Source organism: Eulemur rufifrons, chromosome 30 (assembly GCF_041146395.1).
Source record: "Eulemur rufifrons isolate Redbay chromosome 30, OSU_ERuf_1, whole genome shotgun sequence".
NCBI lineage: Eukaryota > Metazoa > Chordata > Mammalia > Primates > Lemuridae > Eulemur > Eulemur rufifrons.
The window spans coordinates 81,662,622-81,685,582 of record NC_091012.1 but is presented as its reverse complement, the minus strand read 5'-3'; the positions used below and the strand labels follow the sequence as shown (position 1 = coordinate 81,685,582).

General features: G+C 37.2%; 1 protein-coding gene across 1 annotated transcript in view; it reads right to left on the bottom strand.

Moving 5' to 3' along the window:
• HDX (highly divergent homeobox) overlaps window positions 1–22,961 on the bottom strand; it is a 168,881-nt gene that overhangs the window by 42,905 nt on the left and 103,015 nt on the right. The window contains exon 4 of the mRNA XM_069463959.1: window positions 17,348–17,494. Within this exon, the coding sequence (XP_069320060.1) occupies window positions 17,348–17,494 (147 nt within the window). The remainder of the gene's footprint in view (window positions 1–17,347; window positions 17,495–22,961) is intronic.

Here is a 22,961-nt window from a genome sequence, read left to right as displayed (position 1 = left end):
TTTAGCCAAAGGGACATAAGTGAAAGTGCCTTATGGCAGTTTCTAGGAAATGCTGTGTTAAAAGCTAGCAGGTACACACCCTTTGCCCCTTCATCTCCATTTCTGTTGTGTTACTTGGACCATATATACCATTAATTTGGACCTAGAGGACAAGGGTTACATCATAGGGCTGGCAGAATGTAAATTGGATGGCACCAGGGTCTCTGAGGACTTCGTAGAGCAGAATTGCCATGCCAGCAGTAAATTGCATACCCCTGGCCTTAGACATGGAATTGAAATACCTTATCTAAGTCACTGTTACTTTTGAGTCTTTCTGTTACTCACAGCTAAACCTAATTCTAATACAGCACATCATTTACAGATGAAGGTAAATACCAAAGCAATCATCTAAAAGAGTAGAAAGTGGTTGCCTCGGAATACTAGAAAATATTAATCGTAGGAGGGGAGGAGTGAGGAATTTTGGTTTTGTAGCAAGTTCTACAGAACTTGACTCCTTAAGCTATGTACATTTATAACTTTAATTTTAAAAAATAAAAATGACAATGACAAAAAACCCCATATGATCTATATTTCCCTGTTTTTGACTTTTGCTTAGGCTCCTCATACTATGATTCTGTTCCAATTCCTCTTCAGTCATTTGTGTTCTTGTGTCATCCTTCTTGCTAAGAATACTAAGCTCTTTAAAGTAGAAATAGTATCTAATGTATTTCTTTCTCGTTGTTAGTATACACTAACATATAGTAGCATGCGCAGTCAATACAGGATTGAATTTGATTTCCCATCTGGACACTAACAAGAAAAAGCAAGGCTCTGAACAGGACAGTATTTATTTTGAGAATAGAATTTATTCTCAATAATTTGTGCTCTACAACTTCTCCCTATATTGATCTTTCTTCATATATGTATGAGAAAATACTTCTCTTCTTATAGAAGAATTTTATGTTTTGTCACTTTTTCTTCTATAGTACTTCCCTCTTGATCTTCTGGGATGATCCTCTAGTGTGTGCTAAAACCAACTTAAACTTGCTCACAAGAGACAATTGTTAGCATCTCTTCCCAATTCTGCATTGAATGAGACATGGAATCAGCTATGGTGGGAATCTTTACACAACAGAAATCAACAAACACTATAAATCAGGGATTTTTCCCCTTAAAGAATTAATTGTTATATATTTACCAGCACTAGCACTATCTACATTTTATATCAACATCTTTCAAATGGAATGTAAATTACTGTTCTCACAGCTGATCAGTATAATTTTTTATCTATCATTCATTAGGTAATACCTGGGATGTATTTCAGATCGCCTGATGAAATTTTTTTAAAAAAATGTTACTGAGATATATTTAACATGACATACAATTCACTTATTCAACATGTACAATTAAAAGGTTTTCAATACATTCACAGAGCTGTGCAACAATCACTACTATCTAATTCTAGAACATTTTTATTATGCCAAAAAGAAACTCTGTACCCATTAGAGTCATTCCCTATTGCTCCCTCCCCTCCGTCCTTGGCAACCATTAATCTACTTTCTGCCTCTACAGTGTACCTATTCTAGATATTCCATATAAATCGAAACATATAATATGTGGTCTTTTGTGACTGGCTGTTTAACTTAGCATAATGTTTTCAAGGTTTATCCATTGTGTAGCATACATCAATATTTCATTACTTTAAATGGCTTCTATATTATATTCAGATACCACATTCTGTTTATTCATTCACTTTGTAGACATTTGAGTTGTTTCTACTTTGGGCTATTGTGGATAATGCTGTTATAAATATTTACGTGCAAGCTTTTCAATTGGACATATATTTTTCATTCTTTCCAGTGCGGTGGAATCCATTCTAGGAGTGGAATTTGTGAGGTCATATGATAACTCTATGGTAAACATTTTTAGGACTGTTTTCCCAAGTGGCTAAAACATTTTGCATTCCTACCAGAAGCATATAAGGACTACAATTTCTCCATATTCTAGCCATTATTTGTTATTATTTTTCTTTTTTCATATAGTCATCACAGTGAGTATGAAGTGGTATCTCATCGTAGTTTTTATTTATTTTTATTTATTTAAAATTTCAGAATATAGCAGAGGTACAAATTTTGGGTTACATGATTCCCTTTTTTGTACAATTTGAGATATGAGTCAAAGTTATGAGTGTGTCCATCACCTAGATAGTGTGCGCCATACCTATTAGGTATGAATTTACCCATCCTCTCCTCCCCTCTCCCACCTGCTTGATTTCCATTAAGTTTTACTTCCATGTATGCACATAAATGTTGATCGATTAGTTCTGATTTAGTATTAAGTACACGTGGCATTTGTTTTCCCATTCTTACTATACTTCCCTGAGAATAATGGTCTCCAGTACCATCCAGAGTGTTACAAAAGGTGTTAGTTCACCACTTTTTTATGGTTGAGTAGTACTCCATGGTATACATACACATTTTATTATTCCACTCATGTATTAATTGGCACTTGAATTCTTTTTTTTTTTATTTCATCTTATTGTTATGGGGGATACAGAATTGCAGGTTACATACGTTGCCCATGTACCACCTTTCCCCCCAAGTCAGAGCTCCAGGCATGTCCCTTCCCCAGGTAGTGCGCGTTTCACCTATCATGTAGGTATATGTCCCTCCCCCCATCCCCCCTTCCCGAGTCAGCACCTTCAAGTGTTACCATTCCCCAAACGGTGTGCAATGCACTCATTGTGTAGGCATACCCCCATCCCCTCCCCCACCCCCCACTTCAGTCTGATATCCGATTGGTGTCATACCCAGATGTGTATTTAGGTGATGATCAGGGAAACCAATTTTCTGGTGAGTACATGTCATGCTTGTTTTTCCATTCTTGGGATACTTCACTTAATATAATGGGTTCCAACTCTCTCCAGGAGAACCATAGAGATGTCGTATCTTCATTATTCCTTATAGCTGAGTAATATTCCATGGTATACATATACCACAGCTTACTAATCCAATCATGTATTGATGGGCATTTGGTTGTTTCCACATCTTTGCGATTGTGAATTGTGCTGCTATAAACATTCGGGTACCTGTGTCTTTGTTAAAGAATGACCTTTTTCCTTTGGGTATATGCCCAGTAATGGGATTGCTGGGTCAAATGGCAGGTCTACTTGAATCTGTTTAAGATACCTCCATAATGCTTTCCACAGGGGTTGCACTAGTTTGCAATCCCACCAGCAGTGTATGAGTGTTCCTGTCTCTCCACACCCACGCCAACATGTGTTGTTTTGGGTTTTTTTGATAAGGGCCATTCTCATTGGGGTTAAGTGACATCTCATTGTGGTTTTGATTTGCATTTCTCTGATGATTCGGGATGTTGAGCATTTTTTTCATATGTTTTTTAGCCATTCTTATATCTTCTTTCGAGAAGTTTCTATTCATGTCATTTGCCCACTTTTTGATAGGGTTGCTTGATTTTTTCTTGCTGATTTTCCTGAGTTCTAAATAGATTCTTGTTATCAGTCCTTTATCTGATGTGTAGTATGCAAAATTTTTTTCCCATTCTGTAGGTGGTCTGTTTATTCTCGTGACCGTTTCTTTGGCTGTGCAGAAGCTTTTTAATTTAATCATGTCCCATTCATTTATTTTTGTTGCTGCTGTGATGGCCTTAGGGGTCTTCTTCATAAATTCTTTGCCTAGGCCAGTGTCTGTAAGAGTCTTTCCTACATTTTCTTCTAGAATTCTGATTGTATCACGCCTAAGTTTTAAGTCTGTTATCCACCGTGATTTGATTTTTGTGAGAGGTGAAAGCTGTGGGTCCTGTTTCAGTCTTCTACAAGTGGCTAACCAATTCTCCCAGCACCATTTATTGAATAGGGATTCTTGTCCCCAGAGTATATTCTTTCCTGCTTTGTCAAAAATTAGGTGACTATATGAGGATGGTTCTATATTTGGATTTTCTGTTGTGTTCCACTGGTCTGTGTCCCTGAACTTGTGCCAATACCAGGCTGTTTTAAGAACCATGGCCTTGTAGTATAGTTTGAGGTCTGGAAAATTAATACCTCCCATTTTGTTTTTGTTGCTTAAAATTGCTTTTGCTATACAGGGTCTTCTTTGATTCCATACAAAGTGTATAATTATTTTCTCTACGTCTGTAAAGAATGATGTTGGTAATTTAATAGGGATTGCATTGAATCTGTAGATCACTTTGGGTAGTATAGACATTTTAACAATGTTGATTCTTCCGATCCACAAGCATGGTATATTTGGCACTTGAATTCTTTCCACATATTTGCAATTGTAAATTTTGCTACTATGAACATTCCAGTACAAGTGTCTTTTATATAAAGTGTCTTTTCTTCCTTTCAGTAAATGTCCAGTAGTGAGATTGATGGATTAAATGGTGGGTCTACTTTTAGTTCTTTGAGGTATCTCCATATTATTTCCATAGAAGTTGTACTAATTTGCAATCCCACCAACAGTGTATAAATGTTCCTCTCTCTCCACATCCACACCAGCATCTGTTGTTTTGGGACTTTTTGATAAAAGCCATTCTCACTGGAATTAGGTGATATCTCATTGTGGTTTTGATTTGCATATCCCTGATGATTAGAGACGTTGAGCATTTTTTCATATGTTTATTGGCCATTATACTATCTTCTTTTGAAAAGTTTCTGTTCTTATCTTTTGCCCACTTTTTAATGGTGTTTTTGATGTTTTCTTGCTGATTTGGTTGAGTTCTTTATAGATTCTAGTTATCAGTCCTTTATCAGATGTATAGCATGCAAATATTCTCTCCCATTCTAGAGAGTGTTTATTTGCTCTAATGATTGTTTCCTTGGCTGTGCAGAAGCTTTTTAATTTGATTAGGTCCTATTTATTTATTTTTGTTGTTTCTCTGATTGCCTTTGGGGACTTCTTCATAAATTCTTTGCCTAGGCTTATTTCTAGAGGAGTGTTTCCAACCTCTTCTTCTAGAAAACTTATAGTTTCATTCCTTAAGTTTAAGTTTGTTACTCATGGTAATTAATTTTTGTGAGAGGTGAGAGTTGCACTTCTTGTTTCAGTCTTCTACATGTGTATATCCAATTTTCCCAGCACCATTTATTGAATAGGTATTCTTTTCCTCAGCGTATGTTTTATCTGCTTTGTCAAAGATCAGATGGCAATATGAGGATGGTTTTATATCGGGGTTGTCTATTCTAATCCATTAGTCTCTATCTCTGTTCTTGTGCCAATACCATGCTGTTTTGGTTACTATAGCCTTGTAGCATAGCTGGAAGTCAGGCAAAGTGATGCTTCCCTATTTGTTCTTTTTGCTTAAGGTTACTTTGGGTATTCAGGGTGTTTCTGATTCTATACAAAGCACAGAATTATTTTTTCTAGATCTGTGAAAAATGATGCTGATATTTCAATAGGGATTACATTGAATCTGTTAATCATTTTGTGTAGTATATACATTTTAATAATGTTGATTCTGCTGATTCATGATCATAATATATTTTATCATTTGTTGACATCCTCTGCAATTTCCTTCCTCATTGTTTCATAGTCTTCCCAGTAGAGGTCTTTCACCTCCTTGGTTAAGTATATTCCAAGGTATTTTATTTTCTTTGTAGGTATTGTGAAAGGTATTTATGTCTTTGATTTGATTTTCAGCTTCAGTGTTGGCATATGGGAATGCTACTGATCTGTGTACATTGATTTTGTAACCTGAGACTTTTCTGAATTTATTTATCCATTACAGGAGTCTTTTGGAAGAATCTTTGGGGTTTTGTAGATATAAGATCATAGCACCAGCAAAGAATGGTTTGAACTCTTCTTTCCCCACACTTGCATACCTTTGATTTTGTTCTCTTGCCTTATTGCTCTGCCTAGGACATCCAGCACTATGTTGAACAGAAGTGATGACAGTGGGCAACCTTGTCTGGTTCCAATTCTAAGCAGGAATACTTTCAATTTTCCCCATTCAATATGATATTGGCTGTGGATTTGTTGTATATGGTTTTTTATATGAATAATATTAAGGTATGTTCTATCTATACCTATTGTGTTAGGAGTTCTCATAAAAGAGTGCCTAATTTTGTCAAATGCCTTTCATGCATCTATTGACAGGATCATATAGTCTTTGTTTTTGCTTCCGTTTATGTGGTGAATCACATTTATAGATTTGTATATGTTGAACCATCCTTGCATGGTTGTGATGAAGCCCACCTACTCATGGTGGATTGTTTCTTTGATGTGCAGCTGAATTGAGTTTGCTAGGATTTTATTGAGAACTTGTACATCTATATTCATAAGCAATATTGATCTATAGTTTTCTTTTTATATGTGTGTGTCCTTTCCTGGCTTTGGTATCAAGGTGATATTGGCTTTGTAGAATGAGGTGGGGAGGATTCCTTCTATCTCAATGTTATGGAATAATTTCTGCAGCACAGGTACCAGTTCTTACTATGTCTGGTAAACTTTGGCTGTGAAATCATCTGTTCCAGGACTTTTTTTTTGTTGTAAGATTTTTTTTATTGCTGCTTCAATTTCATTAATAGATATTGATTTGTTCAGAAGTTCTATTTCTTCCTGATTGAGCCTAGGGAGATTGAGTGTTTCCAATAATTTATCCACTTCCTCAACATTTTCAAGGTTATGTGTATAGAGATTTTTATGGTATTGCGAGATGATATTTTGTATTTCCATGTTATCAGTTGTAATAGCTCCTTTTTCATTTCTGATTGAGTTAATTAGGGTCCTTTGTTTTCTATTTCTGGTTAATCTAGCAAGAGGCTTATCAACTTTGTTAATCTTTTCAAAGAACCAACTTTTTGTTTCATTAATCTTCTCTATAATTTTTTTATTGTTGATTTCATTTAGTTCTGCTCTGACCTTAGTTATTTCTTTTCTTCTGCTGGGTTTTGGATTGGTATGTTTTTATTTTTCCAATTCATTGAGTTGATTCATTAATAGATTGTTGATTGTGATCTTTCTGTCTTTTGCATGTAGGCATTTATAGATACGAATTTTCATCTTCGGACTGTTTTTGCAGAATCCCACAGATTTGGGTAACTTCTATAGCCTTTGCCATTTAATTTGAAGGATCTTTTGATTTCTATTTTAATTTCTCCTTGGCCTATGAATCATGCAGTAATAGGTTGTTTACTTTACATGACTTTGTTTAGAGTTGAGTGTTTCTCTTGGAATTGATTTATAATATTATCTCACTGTTATCTGAGAATATAGATGGTATAATTTCTATTTCCTTAAATTTGTTGAGACATGTTTTGTGTCCTAGGATGTGATCAATTGTAGAGAATGATCTGTGAAATGATGAGAAGAACATATATTCAGTACATTTGGGGCAGAATATTCTGTAGATATCTGTTAGGCCCATTTGTTCTAGAGTCACATTTAAGTTCATTGTTTCTTTGTTTATTTTCTTTTTGCATGATCTGTCCCATTCTGTCAGTGGGGTGTTGATATCCCTGGTTATTATGATGATCCTGTGTAATCATTTTGTTTAGATCAAGCATGGTTTTCTTTATATATCTGGGTGCACCTGTGATGGGTGTATAAATATTCAGGATTGTATGTCTTTTGTTGAATTTTTCCCTTCACCATTATATAGTGACCATCTTTGTCTTTGTTTACTTTTGTTGATTTGAAGTCTGTGTTATCAGATATGAGAATAGCATCATCAGCTTTCTTTTGGTTTTTATTTGTATGGAATATTATTTTCTATCCCTTCAACTTGAGTCTGAATGAATCCTTGTGGGTTAGATATGTTTCCTGGGAACAACAGATAGTTGACTTGTATTTTTTTATCCATTCAGCCAGCCTATGTCTCTTGAGTGAAGAGTTCAATCCATTCACATTTATTGAAATAATTCATAAGTGGGGCAGATTTCAGTTCATGCTGTTTCATAGAACTTTATTGCTTTTTTTTTCCTCTTGAGCCATTGTGGTATCTGTGCTTTGAACTTTAGCTTTTAGGTGATTTTACACTTTTGGATGTCTATTGTGCTGATCCGTGTATAATGCAGATCTGAGTATTTCCTGCAGGGCAGTTCTAGTTATGATGAATTTCCTCAATGTTTCTTTGTCTGTGAAAGAATTAATTTCTCCATTAAATGTGAAACTTTGTTTTTCAGGATGCAAAATTCTAGGCTGGAAGTTGTTCTTTTTAAGAGGATTGAAGTTGGGGGCCAATCCCTTCTTACCCGTAAGGTTTCCACAGAAAAGTCTGCTGTTACCCTGATGGGTTTTCCCTTGTGGCTCAGTTGTTGCATACATCTAGCTGCTTGTAGGATTTTCTTTTTCATTTTGACTTTGGCCAAGTTTATTACTATGTGTCTAGGAGATGTCCTATTTTCTATGAATCATCCCGGAGTTCAATGACCATCTTGTATCTGGATGTCTGGCTCTCTGGAAATACTAGGGAAATTTTCCTCCATAATTCCCTCAAATAGATTTTCCATGGTTGTAGTGCTTCTTCTACCACAGGGATACCTATAATTCACATATGTGTTCACTTCATGTAGTTCCACATCTCTCTAAGTGATTGCTCTGCCTTTATTGTTCTTTTCTCTGCCCCTTTAAGTGATTGGCTTAGCATGAGAGCCTTGTCTTCAAGCACGGATATTGTTTCTCCTCCTTGATTTAATCTTGCTGAAACTTTCTGCAGTGTATTGAAAATACCTGAATGATTCTTTCATTACTTAAGTCCTATTATATTTGTCCTAATTTTGTCTATCTTTTTATTGACATTTTCATTAATTTCCTGAAATATTTTTAGGGGTACTTTTTTTGGTTTTCAATTTTCCCTTCAATTTCTTTCATCTTATTTGCCATCCATATTCTGAATTCCATTTCTGTCATTTTAACAGTTTACTTGTAGTTGGAGTTCAGTGCTGTAGCTCCAATGTGATCCCTTGAGGGGATTGATCTGTTTTGATTTTTCACATTGCAAGGGTTCCTTTCCTGGTTTCTTCTCATCTGATACCTCTTTTCTCAACTCAGGGCTAATAAGTTTACAGCGCTCCTGTTCCTAAAAGGAAACTCTCCTGCTTAGAGTAAGGGGGAATCACAACATGGCGCTTTTTTCCTCCCCTACTCTTTTTTCTTTTATTTCAGCATATTATCGGGGCACAAAAGTTTAGGTTATGTATATTGCCCTTGGTGCCCCACTGCCCCAAATCACAGCTTCAAGCATGTTCATTCCCAAGACAGTGAGCATCGTACTCATTATGTAGGTGTATACCCATCCCCACTCCCCCACACATCTGCCAGACATCCGATTAGTGTTATTCCCAAATGTGCTCTTAGGGGATGATCAGTAAACCAATTTGATGCTAAGTACATGTGGTGCTTATTTTTCCATTCTTGGGATACTTCACTTAGTAGAATGGGTTCCAGCTCTATCCAGGAGAACATAAGAGAGTCTATATCCCCATTATTTCTTATAGCTGAGTAATACTCCATGGTATAAATATACCATATTTTATTAATCCACTCATGTATTGATGAGCTCTTGGGTTGTTTCCACATCTTTATGATTGTGAATTGTGCTGCTATAAAAATTTGGGTGCAGATGTCTTTTTTATAGAGTGTCTTTTGTTCTTTTGTGTAGATGCCCAATAATGGGATTGCTGGATCAAATGGTAGGTCTACTTGAATCTGTTTAAGGTATCTCCATATTGCTTTCCACAGAGGTTGCACTAGTTTGCAGTCCCACCAGCAGTGTATGACTGCTCCTGTCTCTCCACATCCACACCAACATTTATTGTCACAGGATATTTTGATAAGGGCCATTCTCACTGGAGTTAAGTGATATCTCATTGTGATTTTGATTTCCATTTCCCTGATGATTAGAGATGTTGAGCATTTTTTCATATGTTTGTTGGACATTCTTCTATCTTCCTTTGAAAAATTTCTATTCATGTCCTTTGCCCACTTTTTGATAGGGTTGTTTGATTTTTTCTTGCTGATTTTCCTGAGTTTTAAATAGATTCTAGTTATCTCAGTCCTTTATCGGATGTGTAGCATGTGAAAATATTTTTCCATTCTATAGGTTGTCTGTTTGCTCTCGTGACAGTTTCTTTGGCTGTGCAGAAGCTTTTTAATTTAATCAGGTCCCATTTATTTATTTTTGTTGTTGCTGTAATTGCCTTTGGGGTCTTCTTCATAAATTCTTTGCCTAGGCCAATGTCTACAAGAGTCTTTACCACATTTTCTTATAGAATTCTAATAGTTTCACACCTAAGGTTTAAGTCTGTTATCCACCATGATTTGATTTTTGTGAGAGGTGAAAGGTGTGGGTCCTGTTTCAGTCTTCTACATGTGGCTATACAGTTTTCCCAGCACCATTTATTAAATAAGGATTCTTTTCCCCAGTGTATGTTTTTCTCTGCTTTGTCAAATATTAGATGGCTATGTGCGGATGGTTTTATATCTGGATTTTCCATTCCATTCCACTGGTCTATGTCTCTGTACTTGTGCCAATATCATGCAGTTTTAGTAATCACACCCTTGTAGTATAGTTTGAAGTCTGGTAAATTAATACCTCCCATTTTGTTCTTATTGCCTAAAATTGCTTTTATAAAGCATAAAATTATTTTTTCTATATCTGTGAAAAATGATGTTGGTAATTTAATATGGATTGCATGAATCTATACATCATTTTGGGTAGTATAGACATTTTAACAATGTTGATTCTTCCGATCCACCAGCATGGTATGGTTTTCCACCTGTTTACATGCTCTGTGATTTCCTTCCTCAGTGTTTCACAGTTCTCCAAGTAAAGGTCTTGTACCTCCCTAATTAAATATATTACTAGGTGTTTTGTTTTCTTTGTTGCTATTGTAAAGGGTATCGAGTGCTTAATTTGGTTCTCCGTTTGACTGTTATTGGCATATATGAATGCCTCTGATTTGTGTGCATTGATTTTGTATCCTGAGACTTTACTGAATTCATTTATCAATTCCAGGAGTCTCTTGGTTGAATCCTTGGGTTTTTCTAGATATAATACCATATCATCAGCAAAGAGTGAGAATTTGATCTCTGCTGTCCCTATTTGAACTCCCTTGATTCTGCTCTCTTGCCTGACAGCTCTCGCAAGGACTTACAATACTATGTTGAAAAGTAATGAGGACAGTGGGCAGCCTTGCCTCGTTCCAGTTCTGAGTGGGAATGCTTTCAATTTTTCCCCATTCAGTATGATGTTGGCTGTGGGTTTGTCATATATGGCTTGTATCATTTTTAGATAGGCCCCGTCTATGCCTATTTTGTTAAGTGTTCTTATCATAAAAGGGTGTTGAATTTTGTCAAATGCTTTTTCTGCATCTATTGAGAGGATCATATGATCTTTATTTTTGCTTCTATTCATGAGGTGAATTACATTTATAGATTTGTGTAAGTTGAAACATCCTTGCATCTCTGGGATGAAGCCCACTTGGTCGTGATGGATTATTTTCTTTTTTCTTTTTTTATTTACTATTTTTTTAAATTATTTCAACATATTGTGGGAGTACAAAAGTTTAGGTTGCATATATTGCGCTTGTCCTCCCACCCCCTGAGTCAGAACTTCAAACGTGTCCATCCCCTAGATGAACACGTGGATTCAATTTGCTAGGATTTTATTGAGAATTTTTGCATCTACATTCATAACGGATATTGGTCTGTAGTTTTCTTTTTTCGTTGCATCCTTTCCTGTTTTTGGTATCAGAATTATGTTGGCTTCATAAAATGTGTTGGGGAGAATTCCATGCTTCTCAGTGTTGTGGAATAACTTTTCTAGGATAGGCACCAGTTCTTCTTTGTAGGTGTGGTAAAATTGGGGTGTGAATCCATCTGGTCCAGGACTTTTCCATTTGGGAAAGATTTTTAGTGCTGTTTCAATTTCAGTTATTGATATTGGTCTGTTCAGGAATTCTATTTCTTCCTGGTTGAGCCTAGGGAGTCTGTGTGTTTCTAAAAATTTGTGCATTTCCTCCACATTTTCCAGTTTGTGTGCATAAAGGTTTTTGTAGATTTCATAGATGATATCTTGTATCTCTGTGGCATCAGTTGTGATTTCTCCTTTCATGTTCCTGATGGAGGTTACTAGAGATTTTTCTTTTCTGCACTTGTTTAGTGTAGCCAGAAGCATGTCAATTTTGTTTATCTTTTCAGAGAACCAACTTTTTGTTTTCTTAATCTCCCGTATGGTTTTTCTGTTGTCCATTTCATTTACTTCTGATTTGATCTTATTAATTTCTTTCCTTCTGCTGAGTTTGGGGTCAGTCTGTTCTTCTTTCTCCAGCTCTTTGAGTCTATTCATTAGGTTGTCTATTTGTAAGTTTTCTGTGTTTTTGATATAGGCATTTATGGAAATAAATTTTACTTTCAGGGCTGCTTTAGCTGTGTCCCACAGATTTTGATAGCTTGTGTCTCCTTTGTCATGTAATTCAAAGAATCTTTTGAGTTCTGTCTTGATTTCTTCATTTATAAAATAATCATTCAGGAGAAGGCTGTTTAGCTTCCAGACTTTGAGTAGGAATGAGAATTTCTGTTAGGGTTAATTTCTGCTTTTATTCCGCTGTGATATGAGAAGATGTATGATATAATTTCTATTTTTTTTTTAATTTTTTAAGACATGTTTTGTGTCCTAGGATATGATCAATCTTAGAGAATGTTCCATGAGCTGATGAGAAGAATGTATATTCAGTGGATTTTGGATAGAATGTCCTGTAAATGTCAGTCAGGCCCAGTTGTTATAGCATTCCATTTAAGTCCATTATTTTTTGTTTATTTTCTCTTTGGAGGCTCTGTGAAGTGCTGTCAGCAGGTGTTGAAGTCTCCTGCTATTATAGTGTTGCTTTCTATCATTTGGTTTAGATCAAGTAGGGTTTGCTTTATGAATCTGGGTGCACCTAATTTGGGTGCATATATATTAAATATAGTTATGTCTTCTTGTTGAAATGTACCCTTCCCCAGTATATAGTGACTATCTTTGTCTTTAGTTACTTTTGTTTATTTAAAAACTAAATTCTGTGAGATTAAAACCACCATGCCAGACTTCTTTTGGCTTCTGTTTGCTTTAAATATTAATTTCCACCTTTTTATTTTCAGTCTAAATGCATCTTTGCAGGTTAGATGAGTTTCTTGAAGACAGGAGGTACTTGGCTTGTATTTTTTTATCCATTGGGCCAGCCTGTGTCTCTTGAGTGGGGAATTCAAGCCATTCACATTTATTGAGAGAACTGATAAGCGGGACACATTTCTGTTGATCCTGTTGGGCAGAACTTCATTGCCATGTTTTCTCTCTTGAGCCATTGTAGTATCTGGCCTTTGATCTTTAGCTCTTGAGTAGTTTTACATTCGTGGGTCTTTCTTGTGCTGGTCCATGTGTAACTCTGTTTTGAGTACTTCTTGGAGGGCTGGTCTTGTCTTGGTGAATTCCCTCAGTCTTTGTTTATCTGCGAATGTCTTAATTTCTCCTGTGTATACAAAACTTACCTTTGCTGGTTACAGGATTTCAGGCTGGGCATTTTTCTGTTCCAGAAGAGTGAGAATGGGGCTCCAGTCTCTTCTTGCTTGTAAGGTTTCAGTTGAGAAATCTGGCATTATTTGGATGGGCTTTCCTTTGTATGTTACTTGTTTCTTTCCCCTTACAGCTTGAAGAAGGGACTCTGTAGTGACTATTTTGGTCAGTCTGATGACTGCGTGATGTGGTGTCTTCCTGCTTGCAATGAATCTCCCAGGGGTCCTTTGAGCTTCTAGAATCTGTATATCTAGAGTTTCAGCAAGGCCTGGGAAATTTTCCTCAATTATATCTTCAAATAGCTTATACAGCCCTTGCGTATTATCTTCTTCATCCCCGGGAATGCCCATAACTCTCATGTTAGGCTTCTTCACATAATCCCACATTTCTTGCAGACTCTGGTCTTTTCTCTTATTTCTCTGCCCTATCTCTGTGACTGACTTATTTAATTGGAAGGTGTTATCTTTGATCTCTGAGATTCTTTCTTCTGTTTTATCTACCCTGTTCTTGAGGCTTTCCACTGTGTATTGTAGTTCCCTGAATAAATTCTTGATTTCCAGGAGTTCAGTTTGATTTTTCTTTAATATCTCGAGTTCTTTAGTGAATTTTTCTTCCAAGTCCTGGATTTTTTTGTGTGTTTTCTTTGTGTTGGTTATCCATTTTTTCCTGCATATCATTCAGCTTTCTTACCATCCATGTTTGAAATTCTTCCTGTGACATTTTAGTATTCTGAATTGGTTAATGTCTATTGCTAGAGAGCTGGTGTTCCTCTTTGTGGGTGTGTTTTCCATTTGATTCTTTATACTGCCAGAGTTCTTTCACTGAGTCCTTCCCATCTGGATCAATGTTTGCTTCCCTCCTTTCAGCTTTTGTGTGGAAAGCAACTCACCTTTTGCTCTGTTCCTAGGCTGTCTAACAGCCTAGGTGTGTTGCTTCCTTTGTCACTATGGGGAGCCACTTATGTGTTGTTCAGGATTCTTCTAGCACAATTGGGGTGCTGCTCCCGTTGGGTCCCGCCCCCGAGTATTGATTTGACCTAAAACCGGTCTGACGAGTTAAGTCACTGGGCTGACAACTTTTGATCTGCAGCCAAGATTCACGCTAGTTGCATAGAGAAAGTGGCTTTTTCTTGTCTCTCTGTCTCCAGAGGTGGTGTCTACCTCTTTACCTCTTTCCATCCAAAATATGCTGGCTAGGGGGAGGGGGTGGTGCCACTGTTCGCCTAGCGCCCCAATGGCTGCAGATCCCACCAGCAATGGTCTGCCCCACCCCAATGCCTGCAAGTCCATGGGCTAATCTCTCAGGACTAGGGGAGCAAGCAGAGTTCACACATCAAAACAGGGCCATTGGCCATAGGTCGCATAAGGGCGGAGCTCGTAGTGAGAGTCCGCTGGCTGGGGGAGGGAGCTGCCTGGCACCCTGTTGCACTGCAGTGGCTAGGCTGTGGACCCTGAAAATGGTGACTGCTTGCCCGCAGATCACCAGCACTGGGGGTGAATGTTCAGGGGTTGGCAGGTGCCGGATCGGGGAGCTGTGTCATCAAGATGCCCCCTTGTCTGTTTTATGTCGCCCTCCCACAATCTCATGCCTGTTCAGCAGGAGCTATTGCTTGTTCTGAGCCACCCTCAATGGGCCTAATAGTCCGCAGTGGTTTCCAGGTTAGAGTCCCTTAATTAGTTTTCACCTCCATTGATCTGGACCCACTGAGTGGTAGAGGCAATTTACCTGTCTCCTAACTGCCTCCAGCAGTAGCCCAGACCAGTCCCCCCCCCCACCAAGCACAGTCCTGGCACAGAGCTCGGGGAGTTCAAGATGCTTCCTGCTAATGTCTCCTCTCCACAGAGCCCCATGTCTCCCATGGTGATTTTGCACCAACTTCAGGCAGATCCCTGTCTGAGTGGGTGTGAAGGCCAGTGGGGAAGCAAGATGTACTCCTGTGGGACTGATCCCACCTCACTTGTTGGCAAGGTGGGCACAGCCATCCTATGCTCTACTCTCTATTGTTTGTCTCACACTCTCCAGATTTTCACTATCTTATCTCCCGTTCTTCTTTTCTTTTTCTTGCTTTTTGTGTCCAACACTGATTCTCCATGGATTCATAATGCTGTTCTTGTCGGGGAGCGATCCACTTGGGTGTGGCAGGTCGAGATCTATGCCTTCCTCTCTGGGAGCAGGAATCCAGGAGGTTACCTCCACTCCGCCATCTTTTCTAGCTCCGCCTACTCTTGAATGTTGACTTGGCAGAGGAGGGGCATGTGCACCAGAAGACTGTAATGTAGCTATTCTGATTTGTTCTATTCACCTGTAATTGCCTCTGCTCAAGCAGCACCTGGATGCATTTGTTGTGGGTTCCCAGACTGTGTGCGTTTACTCAAACTAGGTCCCAGTGTACCAGTAGCTTGAGGCTGGGAGTCCCTGTCAAGGCGTTGGACGTTGAACCAATTCTTCCATCCCTGTTGTTGTGGTGAGGCTCCTTGGTGGGGTTTTGGTATCTTGGTGCAGCTGGAGGCTTACCAATGATGTCTCGGTCCTGGGAGGCTTCTGGAGGAACAGAAGTAGAGCCTTGGGCTCCAGTGTGAGATTCTCAGAGCTGAGACTAAAGAGGAGCCTGAAGCAGAGCTTGTAAGCAGGGCCAAGGACTCAGAAGCATAGCTGGGCAGATGTTGGGGCTTATCAGACCTGAATGGTGGGTCAAGGCTGACCAGGCAGAAGGCAACTAGGAGCTGGAGGGGGTGAGTTGGGGCCAAGAGAGTGGCAGGCTATTTCACAGGTCAGGGGCCACGCAGATGTCAGGTCAGATGGGCAGATGTTGGTTCCAGTGGCCTGGGTACTGCGAAGCTCTCCATTCCCCACTGAGGACCTACAGAAGTGGCCACCCAATGCCTCTCAGGTTGGAGCCTGCTGCTCCCCAGTCAATTCCCATGCTCAGCTCCCCTTGCACTCTAGGGGAGAAGTGCTTGTGTTCAAGTCATCAGGAATGGCTCAGGGAAGCCACAAGTCAGTTCACTCCCTCCCCATACTGGTGCAGACCTGGCACGGTGCACCCAAGAGCTCAGAATGGCTTTAGCTGCTGCCCCATCCCCACTGCACCTGTTGTCTGGTGCAATGATTCTGCATAGACTACAAGCAGGTCCCTGGTCTGATCAAGAAGACATCTCTGGGGGTGGTGGGAGCCTTCTTGCACTCAGTTCACACTGTGCCAGCAGGGCAGGCACGGTGTCCCAGCGCCCTACCTTTCTATTGTTCCCTGTGTGTTCTATGATCTTGTTATATGTATCACCCCATCACTTTTTTTTTTACACTCTGAGTGTTCTGCATAGATTTCTCTGTGATTTCGTGATGCTGCTTCACGGACGAGCAAATCCGTATGCAGGCAGCTGCCTGCACCTTTCACTTCTTTCCTTGGGAGTGGCATGCCATCAGGCTGCTTCTAGTGTGCCATATTTTCAATCTCATTGTGACTTTGATTTCTGTTTCCATAATGACTAATGATGTTGAACATCTTTTCATGTGTTTATTGGCCATTTTTATATCTTCCTTAGAGAAATGTCCATTGATCTTTTGTCTATTTTTAAACTATGTTATTTGCCTTTTCATTATTGAGTTGTAAATGTTCTTTATATACTCTAGATACAAGTGTCTTATGCAGTATATAAGAAACATATATCTAAGATATATGTATGTGTGTGTGTGTGTGTATATATATATATATATATATATCGAAAAAAATATTTCCAGTACTGTTGGTTATCTTTTTACTTTACTGATGGTATTGTTTGTAGCACCTCAGGCAGTTTTTTAAAGCTTTCATTTATTGCACTCATCAACTACAGCATGAAAATTATTGAAAATGTCTTACCCGAACTATTTCACAGTCAACATTTAATTCAGTTGCAACAGCTTCAATTTTCTCTCTACAAACAGAGCCCAGGCTGGTCATGCCATTGTCCCAATACTTCTTAAGGGTGGCTAAGTCTCGGTCACTGAACTGAGTGCGGTCCTGTAGCTGAAAAGCACATTTTTAAAAATTAGAATCATCAAAGGAAATAATGGCATGGAGAGAATCATCAGGGAGAGATGTGCTACATCATTTTCAACAAATAATAGCAGCAAAATTCATTTCGCAATTCTTACTCTATGTCCTCCCATTTTTGAAAATGATCATTTTTATCGTTTTTATTTCAACAAACTAATACAGTATGCTAGCATGAAATGAGTAGAATTTTTTTAACTAATAGCAATTAAACATTGTTGATTTTAACTGGTTTTAATTACATAAATGATACATGTTCATTGTAGGAAATATATATAAAGAAATAAGAAGAGAACTTAAATCACCCAGAACTTGGAAATAACACTTTTTGACATTTTAATGTATATTCTTTGAACCTTCTTTTCTACACTTCAGATATTTGCATTTACTCATACTAAACAAAATTAAAAAAAAAAACAGAGACAGAATTACACCAGTGTGCTGCATTTTGATAAATTAATCTAGAATTGCCATATAAATCTAGACATTGATTTCCTACTAATGTTATAATTAATTAAAAAGGTAAATAAGAGAACTGTAAGAAGATAATGTAGCCCTAAAAATCATCATATTTATGGCTTTAGAAAGTTTAATAATAAGCCTACCCTTTTTGTTCTTAATTTTTTTATGCAATAAACTATGGGCTTTATATATTTTTTAATTCAATGAATCCTGGAGGCATCCCTGAGAAGTAAATTAGAAACATGATATGATAATGACCTCTGTTTGCTAATAAGACATCAGGAAAAGAAAGGCCAAAGGTCTCATTAAACAAGGCACAGAGATTCCATGGCAGAGCTAGAAATAGAAATATCTGGGATTTTTTCTGATTTCCTTATCCCTATAATGTCTCCAATTATCTCAAGAGGTGGTGGAAAAATCTAAACTCACAATTTAATTAAAAATATATATCCTGAAAAGCCCTGTGTGTGTGTTTGTGATGAGAGATGAGAGAGAGAGAGAGAGAGAGAGAGACTGTGAGAATAAGAGTTGGATGACTGTGAGAATAAGAGTTGGATACAAATGTTGGAAATCATGGCATGAGTTATAAGATTCTGTTGCTGCCCTGTGCCTAAGATGATATGGTCTGAACCCACACAGAGGCCATAATTCAAATACTTCCTAGACATATATTTTTTTCAACTTTTCCTCTTTAACTGAAATTTAAAACAAAACCTTCTCCTAAATCAGATTCAGGTAACAATGGAAAATAATATATCTAACATATAAAACATGACCTAATAAAAAGGGTTAACCATAGCTAAAAGTGATGTAATACTAAATTTGTTTATTTTAAATCTAAAACCTTTTGAAAAGTAATTTTAGCCAACATAAAGAGAAGCAACAACATATTAATTCTTGGTTTACTACCAAGAGAGTGAAGTTAGACTGAATAATTAAAGCATGTTTCTTCATAAGATGTATAATACTTTTACTGTGTGTGCACTATTATAGTCCATTGTCAGTTAATCTGCTTCCCCTAATTTAAAAACCCTGATGAGTAACATTTATTATAAGAACTAATATTAAATGGCATGTTCCTAATAAATGAATCAAAACATGTCATTCAAGTTTTTTTTTCAATTGAGAGGAATAGCCTTCAAGTTATTTACAACATACAAATTACATTAGGTGTCCATCCTACATTGATTGCATAATAGTTGTGAATCTAAAATTCTCAAAATAAAACAGAGAGCAAAATAAATGGTAGTAAGGTTCTAGGTAGATTCAAATAATTCATCATAACAGCCAGCATAAATATTCCCGTAATTTTTCATTGCAGCAAATTCTCCAGTGCAAGCTAACCTGCATTACTGTCAGAATGGAAGGAATAATGAACAGAACACTGAACACACTCAGCCAATTAATTTGTAATTCATTTAGAGGGCAGCCAAAGCTGACTCATCCCTTAAATTAAACTAAATAAACCTTGATTTGAGTTGCTAGACATGTGCTGGGGTCTCAGGATTAGCAATGCTAACAGTGACCTATTATGACAAAACCTATTATGTAGAAGCATATAGGGGAAGAGCAGTTATTTTCAAAGCTCCTAAGTGCATATTTAACTAAAAACATAAATAAAGAAATAAAAATAAATTAGCATTGACACTGTGAATACCCATTTAGAGAAGGAAAAAAAAGTGAGCACTTAAAGTAGAAGGTGAATTCTTCCCGAAGGAAGCCCGAAGTTGAAGTCAGTTTTGTCTTTCTATTGTACTCTTGAGCCACTTTCACTGTATAAGGCATAGAAAAGCCTAAACCTCTGTCTTAGGTGAAAGAGACAGGTAATTATCTTGTTTGTTTTGTGAAAAGAGTAGCATTCCAGTAACCCAGGAAATCTACGTGAAAGCTGAGGATTAGCCCAAGTAACCAGATAATTGTGTCCACTTCACTAGGCTTAAATTGAAATTCAATAGACAGAAATCTTCTGGTCTTTTCATCAACTTCCAGGACACTTCTAAGAATTTGGTTCTTTGATTTTCTTTTAAAAATAACATTAGGTGACAAAACTCTGATATAGGGGTGGATTTTCCCTTTTTAAGTATGCATATTTGTTAAAATGCGGAATTGAGCTACATATTTGTGCTTAGATGAAGCTTTTTTGAAAGAAAAATCATTAATAATTTCTAACCCAACTAATACTTATCTCAGCTTCCTCCCTCAGTTTTCCATATGCTGTTCACTACTCTGCCTTATTCCAGATCATCAGTTCAGACACTAGCCACCCTGTTGAGATCTCAAACTTGTTTCATGAAACTTTGTTCATCCTTCCACTAGATTAAGAGTTCCTTAATAGTATAATCATGCCTTATTCCTTTTATTTTTACTTTAAAAATAAAATTAGTAATGCACTTTATACAAAAAATAGTCAAATAATCATAAAGTTGTAAAATAAATTACAATATTTCTCCTTTCCTTATTTGCAAACCCACAATCCCTACACCAAAGGCAAACACATCAGTTGTTTCTTCAGTAACTTTCCAGGATAAAAATGCATGTACACTTAAAAAGAAACCAAACAAATGGAATGATATTACAAATGTAAACTTTTCCACTTAAGTGTATATCCCAGAGATCTTTCTATTTTATGTACAGATATACCCCAGTCATTTTTTGCGTGTGGTAAGAACACAACTTGAAATCAACGTTCTTAACAAAATTAAGTGTATAGTCCAGTATTGTTAATTATAGACAAATGTTTTACATCAGATGTCTAGAACTTATTTATCTTGTATAACTGAAACTTTATATGCATGGAACAACAACTCCCCAATTCCTCTTCCCTCAGCCCCTGGAAACCACTTTTCTACTCTATGCTTCTGTGATTTTGACTATTATACATACATCATCATATAAGTGGAATCATCAATATTTGTCTTTCTGTGCCTGCCTTACTTCACCTAATGTAATGTCCTCCAGGTTCATCCATGTTGTTCTGTATGGCATTTTTTAAAGTCTGAATAATGTACATACTGAAAGTATCGCCTAGCTAATAAACTATCTAACAGAGACAAATAAACTAACAAAAAAGAGAAAACTCACAGCACATAATTGCCCCTTTAAAGGGAAAGATCACAGCACACAACTACCCCTTTTTTGATTAATCACCTGTTGTTTTGATAGTTTGTTTTAACAGCTTTGAAGAGCCCTGAGCAGACATCAGGGGTATGAGTTCTCTCCAACTCCCATTCTCCCCATACCTCATTCCAAGGACTCTGATAAGCCAGCATCACAGAGAAGAAGAGGAAGAAAAGAATAAGGAAAAGCAGATGCAGCTGTTTCACAGAGGTTTCCTGTTATTAGCTGGCAGAAAACACTTTTTGGTCCCCTTTACCACCCTATAAAAACCCTGAACTCCTTATCCTCCTAGTGGCACTTCTTTCTTTCTCTTGTGCTGAGCCCTTCCCTCCTGTTGGGAAGTAAAATAAACTCTTTTCTTTAAAAATATTCTAATCTTTGTGTCAAGAATTCCTTTTCATCCTGCATTATGAGCCCCCACCCTAATGTATACCATATTTTCTTTATTAATTCATCCCTTGATAGACATTTAGGTTGTTTCCACATTTTGACTATTGTGAATAATGCTGCGATAAACATGGAAGGGCAGATAGCTCTTTGAGATCACGAATTCAATATTTTTGGATAAATACCAGAAATGAGGTTGGTGGATCATATTGTAGTTCTATTTTTAATTTTTGTGTGTACTTTCCTCTTTTTAACTGATACATTGTGCTCCATCAAATGGGCATTCCACAATTTAGATAAAGTGTTATCTATTGGTGGACATTTAAGTAGTTTTAAGGACATTGCTTTTAAAAACAATCTTTCACAAAGCAGAAAAAAACATACACTGGGGGAAAGAATTTGTATTCAAAAAATAGTGCTGGGAAAATTGGATAGCCACATGTGGAAGACTGAAACAGGATCCACACCTCTTACCACTCACAAAGATCAACTCACAATAGATAACTGACTTAAACCTAAGGTGTGAAACCATAAGAATTCTAGAAGCAAATGTTGGGAAAACTCTTATAGAAATTGACCTAGGCAAAGAATTTATGAGGAAGGCCCCCAAAGGCAATCAAAACAACAACAATAATAAATAAATTGGACCTGATCAAATTAAAAAGCTTTCACATAGTCAAAGAAACAATCATTAGAGCAAATAGACTAGCTACAGAATGGGAGAAAATATTTGCATGCTACACATCAGATAAAGAGCTGATAACTAGAATCTATAAAGAACTCAAGCAAATCAGCAAGGAAAAATCAAACAGCCCAGTTAAAAAGTGGGAAAAAGATGCGAACAGAAACTTTTCAAAAGAAGATAGACTAATGGCCAAGAAACATAAAACATTGCTCAACATCTCTAATCATCAGGGAAATAAATGCAAATCAAAACCACAATGAGATATCACTTAACTCCAGTGAGGATGAATTTATCAAAAATCCCCAAAACAACAAATGCTGGTGTGAATGCAGAGAGAGAGGAACACTTACACACTGTTGGTGGGACTGCAAACTAGTACAATCTCTGTTGAAAGTAGTATGGGGATACCTCAAAGAACTAAAAGTAGAACTACCATTTGATCCAGCAACCCCACTACTGAGTATTTACCCAAAGAAAAAGAGACATTCTATAAAAAAGAGAACTGCACTCAAATGTTTATAGCTGCTCAATTCACAATTGCAAAGATGTGGAAGCAACCCAAGTGCCCATCAATCCATGAGTGGATTAATAAAATGTGGTGTGTGTGTGTGTGTGTGTGTGTGTGTATACACACACCCCCCCCCACACACACACACTGTGGAGTACTACTGAGCCATAAAAATGGTGAACTAATACTGCTTTTATTAAACTGGATGGAAGTGCAGACCATTCTTCTAAGTGAAGTATCACAAAAGTGAAAAGACAAACACCATATATACTCACCATTAA